This window comes from Lycium barbarum, chromosome 6, assembly GCF_019175385.1.
Source record: "Lycium barbarum isolate Lr01 chromosome 6, ASM1917538v2, whole genome shotgun sequence".
Lineage (NCBI taxonomy): Eukaryota > Viridiplantae > Streptophyta > Magnoliopsida > Solanales > Solanaceae > Lycium > Lycium barbarum.
The window spans coordinates 11,764,140-11,773,522 of record NC_083342.1 but is presented as its reverse complement, the minus strand read 5'-3'; the positions used below and the strand labels follow the sequence as shown (position 1 = coordinate 11,773,522).

At 33.6% G+C, this 9,383-nt stretch overlaps 1 protein-coding gene across 1 annotated transcript; it reads left to right on the top strand.

The window, feature by feature from the left end:
* The first annotated feature begins 1,701 nt into the window (after positions 1 to 1,701).
* LOC132643805 (receptor-like protein Cf-9 homolog) lies at positions 1,702 to 3,613 on the top strand. The gene is made up of 2 exons (XM_060360334.1): positions 1,702 to 2,043; positions 3,359 to 3,613. The coding sequence occupies exons 1-2, from the start codon at positions 1,702 to 1,704 to the stop codon at positions 3,611 to 3,613; spliced, it is 597 nt and encodes a 198-aa protein (XP_060216317.1).
* Positions 3,614 to 9,383: the final 5,770 nt, after the last annotated feature.

Here is a 9,383-nt window from a genome sequence, read left to right as displayed (position 1 = left end):
GAATGCGTGTAGTGAAGTGAGACTTCATAGAATATCTTGGATATGAGTACTTTTTGTGATATTGGGAAAGGAAAATTTGGTATCTGACATGGTTGTCAGGATAAGGTTGCAATTGATACGAGGGCCAATTTCGTGTTCGGTGATGAAAGGTCAGGGGGTTCGGCATGACAAAGCGGTGCCGATGGAAGTAGTCGTTTGAGCTATGGTTATATGGAGTATTGAATCTTGTGGAAATAATTAGGCATGGTTTGATAACGGCCGTACTTACAGGTTCATGTGATACCTCAGGGATATGGTACTAAAATTCATTCTTGAGATAAGCTCTTTGATGTTATAGGACCACTCTGTTATTAAGTGAATGTTATGGGCACATCGTTCATCGGTAAATTTTACTGGGTTGTAGACTTCTGAAGAGCTAGTAATCGACTGATAGAAGTGACTTCAATTATGGCCGAATGCTACACAGGCATCTCTGGTGAGCTGCTTGATTCAATTGGCACCTTGAGTTCCTTGAATAGCTTGAACCTCCATGAATATGAGTTCTCTGGTTCAATTCCTGATTCCATTGGTAACCTAACCCAAATTAGGAAGTTATACTTGGGTGATAATAATTTCACTAGCCATAAACCTTCAACAACCTCTAAACTGAAGCATCTCAGATTTTTAGATCTTTCATCTACGTCCCTTAGAGGCGAAATTCCCAATGTTTTCTCTAACCTCCAAGATCTAGAGAGATTGTATTTGTCTAGCAACTCACTGAATGGCACAATACCCTCTTGGGTTGAGTTGAGTCTCCATCATAATCAATTCAATAGAGTGGATGATGAGCTCAAAACAAACCCAACATTAGAGATTTTGGATTTAAGTCATAATCAACTCAGTGGTCCTTTTCTTCAATCACTTGAGAATCTCATTAACTTAATCTTCCTTGACCTCTTATAAATAACATGGATGCGGGAATAAATATCAATTTTCCTAGCCTAGAAAGGTTGTTATTATCATCTTGTGAACTGATGGATTTTCCCCACTTATTGAGAAATTTAAAGAACCTTTCTAGGCTAGATCTTTCTAATAATAAGATTTATGGTCCAATCCCTAACTGGTTAATCGGCATGAGGTGGGACTCATTAGAGTTCCTAAACCTTTCTCATAATTCACCTACAGGACACATAGAACAACTTTATTACCCTAATCTAAAGTTTCGTGATCTTAAATTTAACTTTCTTCAGGGTCAGCTACCTTCTTCTATTTGTAAGTTGAAGAACCCTACATTATTGGATTTATCACACAATAATTTTAGTGAATCAATTCCACATTGCTTGGGAAGCATGACTTGGCTAACGGTGCTCGACTTAAGAAGGAACAATTTCAGTGTGAGTCTTCCACCGTTATGTACTCAAAGCACTTCGTTGTATACCATTTCCTTGAATAGTAATCAATTTAAAGGACCTATCCCTGTGTCATTGCTCAACTGTACTGATTTAGAAGTCCTTGATATGGGTAATAACGCTATAAATGACACATTTCCAGCTTGGCTAGGTACTCTTGAAGAGCTACAAGTTCTTATAGTAAAGTTGAACAAGTCATGGACCTATAAGTACTAGGCAGAAGTTTTGCTTTCCCAAGTTGCGGGTTTTCGATCTCTCTCATAATGAGTTCAGTGGCTTACTGCCTTCAGAAGTTTTTCGAAACTTCAAAGCAATGACAAAAAATGGCACAAACAAAGGCAGCATCAGATATATGAAACTACAATTTACTGGTTCATTTAGTGACTCAATAATGTATAAGGATTCTGTAAGGTTGGTGATCAAAGACCAAAAAATTGAGCTAGAAAGAATCCCCACAATTATGGCAGCAATAGATCTCTCAAGCAACCATTTTGAAGGTGTGATTCCAAAACCGCTAAAGGATCTTGGCTCACTTAGGCTACTCAATTTATGCCGTAACAATCTCAGAGGTGATATTCCATTGGAATTGGGGCAATTGAATAGGCTTGAAGGGCTAGATCTCTCTTGGAATTGGCTCAATGGAATGATTCCACAGGTATTGACATGTCTAACATTTCTAGCAAAGTTAAACCTCTCTCAAAATCCTCTTGTTGGTCACATTCCTCAAGGTCTACAATTGATAATGTCCAAATCTACTCCTCAAAGAGAAAGTGTACACGATCGTCACAATATAATTTACCTAACTATAAGTCGGGGTCGATCCCACAGGGAACAATATACTAGGCGATTTAAACAAGTAAGGAATTATCACTTTCTACACTAAGCCAAACACTTTTTCAATATTGATTTTTTGGTTTAACAACTAATGAAGATAAACTAATCTAGAAAGCAAATAAAATAATCAATGGCCACAAGTATGGGTACAAAGGAAATTATGCTCAAGTAACGATCCAATGTATTTCATGATTTTATAACTAAGAGTGAGTTTATGCTAATTAGATATGATCTCTAAAACCTCATCAAAAGTCTCACCAAATCAATGAATTTCACTCTAAGCTTTCTCAAGCCTTAGAGTGTGATTTTAAGCACAATCACTATAATCTCAAGTATCTTTCCTATCTCTAGCTCAAGTTATTAGATGGGATTTAATGACCCAAATTCTTGTTAATTAATCTTTCCCAACCTCAATCTTCCTCTCTCAAGCTCAAATCGAAGTAAATGGGTGGGTCTTAGGGATAGTTAATCCCTTAAGAAACATTAAAGAACAAGATTAATTAAAACAACATTAACCCACTTCATTAGCAATAAAAATCATTCAATACATAAACAAAACAAGAGTTTCATCCAACACTTTAATCATAGAATATTTCCATAAACAAGATTCATGTGAAGAAAATAAATACTACACACTTAGATATTCATTACAAAGCAAGAATTTAAAGAAATGAAGTAAAGGTTCAAGAAAGTGCTTAACCAAATCTTCAACTTCAAAGTGTAGTGTAAAACCCTATCTCCCAAACTTGTGTAAAAGTGGCCAAAGATGATAAATGTTTGCCCCATGTCTTGCTTTTGTAGTTACCAACTTTTTCCAAGTCTAAAAATAACAAAATAAGCCCCAAGTTTTCAGATTTGCAAAACTGCCTCGTTTTTGCACTGGACAGTTTTTGCAGTTTGGCCTCTTTTTGACTTTATTTTCACTTGGTTTCTTCGGACGCTCTTCTCAATCATCTAAACCTATAAAATGGAAGTAAACGACATTAAATGCACTATTTTCTCAATCAAAACATAGCAACAATCTAAGATTAAAGAAGAAATAAGTTGGTAAAATACCAACTTATCAACAATTCAACACATTTGAAAATGATTTATTTGGTGGCAACCTTGATTTATGTGGTCTTCCTTTATCAAAGCAATGTGGAACGAGTGATCCATCACATGTTCCTCAGCCATTGGAGTTGGATGAAGAAGATGCTTCATATTTTGTGAGTGGATTTACATGGGAATCAGTAGTCATAGGGTATAGTTGTGGGTTAGTTGTTGGAACTGTCATGTGGAGCCTCATGTTTAAAGCTCGTAAGCCAAAATGGGTTGTGGAATTTCTTGAAGGCACTTTTCCCAAGAAAATGAGAAGGGCACAAAAGAGAAGGCAGAGACGGTGGACTTAATTGAAGATTGAAAGAGCCAACTTGTCTTTGTATAATAAGTAGTGTTGGAATTATCCTAGGAATATTATGCTTTAGTCTATGTTTTAGTTTGTTCTCGAATAGAACTATTCTATTTCTATTCTTCTATTTTTATTTTTCTGTTTGTTGTTTGTATATATCTTTTTTTGTAACAATTTTTTGTATATATCTTGATAGTAACTTATATGTTTTATTAATTTATTATAGCAGACTGATCCACCTAAACACATAGATTTACCCGTTAACCTGTTAACTTAGACATGGAAGTGATTCCTGAAGATTTAGAAGCAAATATGAGGAAAAATATGATATTTGGGTGATAAGTTAGACCAGAAAATTCAATGAAGATGATTCATGCCAGTGCTTAAGAAATAGGTTCATATCCGGGATAAGGTGGGAGTGGCATCGGTGGAGGACAAGATGCGGGAAGCGAGGCTGAGATGGTTTGGGCATGTGAAGAGGAGAGACACAGATGCTCCAGTGCGGAGGTGTGAGAGGTTGGCTATGGATGGTTTCAAGAGAGGTAAAGGGAGGCCGAAGAAGTATTGGGGAGAGGTGATTAGACAGGACATGGCACAGTTTCAGCTTACCGAGGACATGACCTTAGATAGGAGGTTGTGAAGGACTCAGATTAGGATAGAAGGCTAGGTTGCTTATCCTTTCACTCTAGTAGTTGTAGTTTTGCTCATTCGTTTATTGCCATTTGATTCCTGCATTTGATTTCTGCTTATATTTGTTGGGCCTTTGTACTTTGACTATCTTATTTATCTATGGTAGCTAATGCTCCTTTCTTTCCGGACTGTTCTATCATGACTTTCTCGCTTTTGTTATTCCTCGTTTTCATATTGTTTTTGATATGCTTGTCCCTATCTGACTTTTTGTCTTGTTTTCCTCTTATTTTCCTCTCTTGAGCCGAGGGTCTTTCGGAAACAGCCGTCCTACCTTTCAAGGTGGGGGATTAGGTCTGCGAACACTCTATCCTCCCCAGACCCCACATTGTGGGATTCTACTGGGCTTATTGTTGTTGTTGTTGTTGTTGTTGTTGCTGCTTAAGAAATAGGTTCACGTTTTGCTTTATATATACAAAATGTTGCAAGAAAATACAATTCCTCATCACTTGTTTTTAGTAACTTTGACATGTTTGAAAGAATTGAGTGGATACACACAGATGACAGCAACTATCTTTTCTTTTTTGGTTTTCCACTTGCTGCCTAGTACCCGCTTTGAGACCCGACTAATTTCGGATTTGCATCGGGGAGTCCCACTTTAGAGGTAAACCACTCCCTGCCCAAGGCAACTCCATGGACTACAACTATCTAATTTTGACAGAAGTGATTCATACAACCACTTATTGGTACCACAAAACAGGAAAAAGCATATAGAGCTAGGTTCAAGATTGTTATCACTTGATAAGAAAGTTTGAAATTTTGAACATTGAAATTGTCATTTATTTTAGGAGTTGTGATTGGAGTAGCATTTTGACTTGCTGTAATAGTTTCTTTTGTTAAATCTGAAAATGCTCGATCCAAACAACGTACTGATCTGGTTAGTCAATTGAAGTCTTTTCTTTTTTTGTTTTTAATTTAAAATTCAGATTTTTAGTTTTCATTTCTGGTTTTTTTTTTTTTTTTTGTATTTATATTTTTTTTTTACTTAAAATTTTGGATTTTTAGTTATTTTCAATTCTCGTCTTTTTTTTTTTTTTTGTATTTATGTATGTATGTATGTTTTTTTTTTTTTTTGTCATAACTTCAAATTTTTGAATTTTAGTTATTCTAGAATCGAAGTATAATCTAATTTTCAGGCGAGAGCGAGAAGTTCGGATAACCCCCTTGCATCTCCTTAACTCCGCCGATGGGCTGTACCACTGCCTGCCACAAATAAGAAGATATATGATATTTAAGTAAAGAAGGATTGAAAGGCGAGACAAATTCATCATCCACAAATTTCTGATCGTGCATCCCTGACTTTCGAGAATTTATCGATTATAATGGAGAATTGGTGATTAAGGACTTAAAACTCAAACTCCAGCTATAGTTTTTGTGTTCGAAATTCTTAATCAGATTCTGGGGCCTAGCATTACAAAATTAGACTTGAGAAATCAGATAATTGACGCCACATGGTTTTGCATTTGTTTAATACAAATAGTTAATTTTTATAGTATTGAAATATTCATCATTAAGCTCACTTTATTATTACCAAGCATTATTTGAAAACCTCTGAAGATAATAAAATAGAACAAAATGTAGATAGGAAAAAAAAAAAAAAAAACAGGCATATGTGATCTGATCATATGGGGTGGTTAAATTAGGATATTTGCAACACCAGATTCACTGTAATCTAAAATCAATTAGTCTGATAAAATGTGATTTTAAAAAAATAAAGATTGGGTGGTATGGGTAAATAATATATTATATTTGTCTACCATAATTATTTTATTAGCTATAAATATATCTTCTTATCACCATATGATACGGGATTTGACGTACAATCTCGTACTTCACTGGTCTTCTCTTTAAGCAATGCTACAATAACTATATCGCAATTCGAATGAGTTGTGATCAATTATAAAATCTTCAGTAACGGTGTTTGTATTGGCAGATTTCATCATAAGTTAGCTAATTTTACGTAACAATTGCTAGGCTACTGCAACCCTTGTTATTTTCTAGAGTTTGAGATCGATAATGTGCAAAAGCTCACACGGGCAGAGTTCTTTGAACCAAATACTAAGGAAATTTCAACATTTTGCTTTGTCAGCTTCTCTTTCATCACTTAATTTTTGATACATTAATTTATTTGTTTTTTGCACGTATAGTTTCGAGAGCACTTGAGAAGATTCCCTTTTAATGTCTATTGGACTTGAATTTAAAAAAAAACAATTAGTCTAAAATATTTGGTACATTCTTGATAAGCGGGTTATAGAATAAGAACTGAACCTAAAATGAATATGGATTCAATTAAACTTCACTAGAATAGGTACTGATATAACACCACAATAAAGATTGCTCATTTTTTCTTAAAAATGTGATCCGATTTAGTTTGGGAACACCTTGACTTTCCAACAAATACCTATTTACGATATTGAAAACATTTAGGGAATAATAAGACCTCCGCAAAGATAATAATGATATTCGAGTCAGTTTAATTTGTGCACACCTTAGCTATTCCGACTAATAGCTGTTTATGGCTTTGAAAAGTCTGAGGGTTATAAGACCCACACAAAGATCGGGTGTGTAACTGAAAATATGACTCAAGTTCAGGCCTCAGGAGTTGCTTATGCTTTTTCGCATCAGTTTTTTTTTTTTTTTTTTTTGGGGGGGGGGGGGGGGGGGGCATTTTCATTGACCTCATAGGTGGGCTGACTCCTGTTAAATGTGGGCTTGGGCTTCTTTTGCAGCTTCTAAAAGGCCATCAAGTTTTGGCAACTTGATTTTTCATACAACAATGTACGGTCAAGTATTAGGGAAGAAATTGCACGGTTTGTCCTTCAAATGGGCTGCTCTTTAAGTTTCGTCCTTTGAATGTGATGGCCTTTAACTTTTGTTCTTCAAAACCGAACTTATGCTTAACTGGGCATAGACGTGGGACATAACTTGTGGAATACTATAATGCAAATTTAAAAACAATGACAACCGCCGGGGGGGGGGGGGGTGGAGGAAAATTTAAAACCAACACAAAATAAGGACACAAAAGTGCAAATGACCTAGTATTAGGCTATTGGAAGAGTATCATTTGCAACATCAATTGGGAAAATGCAGAACAAGACATCCATCTAGTTCAAGATCTTTTAATCTTACCAACAACAGTTGTGATGAGATGAATACAAACCCTCCATTCTTAACCAGCTCGTATTCGTAACCCCAAAAATAAAAATAAAATCCTGATAAGGAGCGCTTCTGGGCATTATGCCACACAACTAGGGATAAGTCGGACCTCAAAATGGATATCGGACACAAAGTGAGAAGCCAAAACACAAAAAGGGCTTCTTATCTTCATCAAATGATTATAGTTATATCGGATCATATATGAGCCGACTAGTTTACGAAGTTAAGGATTCAGAAATTATCTTTCCAAATGGCATGCAGGCCAGCTACTCTATATATTTTAGGGAAAATGACCTAATAATACCCAATTTAAGACTCTATATTACAAAACATAAGGATATTTTTCTTTATTTATAAAACATACCAACATAATTACAAAATATACCAGATTTGAATTTAATGGGATGCCCACGATTTTAGGCTTTTTTTAAGGAAGAAAATCTGATTTTAAATGTTGACTTAATTCTAGGATAGTTCTCATTCAACTTCTTCTTCTTTTAAAAATATTTCTCTCTCTCTCTCTCTTTCTCCCTCTATGATAGACACCATTTTCATACCTAAAGTCCATCTTATCTCCTATTATAAATTTTCAAACCAATATTACAAAATATTTTTTATTACTGACTTGTGAATTAAAATTGATTTGTATCGTTTTGAGATATATATGATCATTGTGTATTTTGAAAATCTGTATAAATTATATAAACTGTAGTTTTAAAAAATGTTGAAAAATAATATATGTATGAAATGTGTATGGAGTCTACTATATGTCATTTTTTAGATATATGCGACACAATGTGTATGAAATGCGGACAAATTCGATATCAATTAGTCTTGAAAATGTTGAAAACTGATATGTGTATGAAATGTGGATGGAATTTGATTTGTATCAATCAAAAAACTTATTATACATATATACTTTCTCATAATCTATACATACTTTGATTAGATTTTATACAATTTATATGTATTTTATCATAATCACAATATACATACAACTTTTATACATATTTCATACGTAGAAATTATAACGAATTTATAAATTTATACATATTGCATACAAAAATTACATATATTTATTTTCTGGTGTATGAACATTCTATGGAATCTGGTTTGTATCAATTACAAGTTTATTATACATATTTTTGTCAAAATTTATACATACTTTGATTAGATTTTGTACAATTTATATGTACTTTATAATAATCAAAATACTCATATAATTTTTATACATATTTCATACATAAAAATTATAGGAATCTATACAGTTATACATATTGCATAAGAAAATTATACATATATGTTTTTTGGTGTATAAACTTTGTACCTAAAAATTACCGATTATAATGGACTTTTTGAATAAAAGTTGGAGAAAATTAGGTAACAATATCTCTTAATTTTGAATGGGGAGAGAAAAGTGGATAAAGTAAGTAAAATGATTTCCTTACCTTATTTAATGTGTTTTTTTGCTTCTTTTTAATTTACCTAATTTGTATAGATTTTGTAACAAGTCTATTGATATATTTTGTAAACTGAAAAATATCGTCATGTTTTGTAAATATACCCCCTTATCATGTACATATATGTTTTTTGCCCTATATTTTATAGACTTTCCTTAACTCCCTTCATATTTGAATGAATTTAACTTCTATATACTGATACCATAAAGTTCACTATCAATATAATTTAACATGTTTTGTTTACCTTGATTTTCAAGTTATTAATTTCACTTATTATGAAGAGTCACCTAAAGTTATCTTTAGACGAGTTGATAGTGGAAAAAAAATCTTTTAAGCTTTGTTTCAAATTATCTAGCATACAATTATCCGAGGAACGACAATTATGACAGATGCCAAGTGCAGGATATTATTGCTATTTTACAGTGATTTTAAAGTTATTTTTTTGTCCCGTCCAACTGGCTGAACATA

Coding starts and splice junctions, on each gene's coding strand:
- LOC132643805 (XM_060360334.1), top strand. CDS start 1,702: ATGACAAAAAATGGCACAAACAAAGGCAGCATCAGATATATGAAACTA. Junction 2,044..3,358: donor TCAATGGAATGATTCCACAG/GTATTGACATGT, acceptor CCTTTATCAAAG/CAATGTGGAACGAGTGATCC.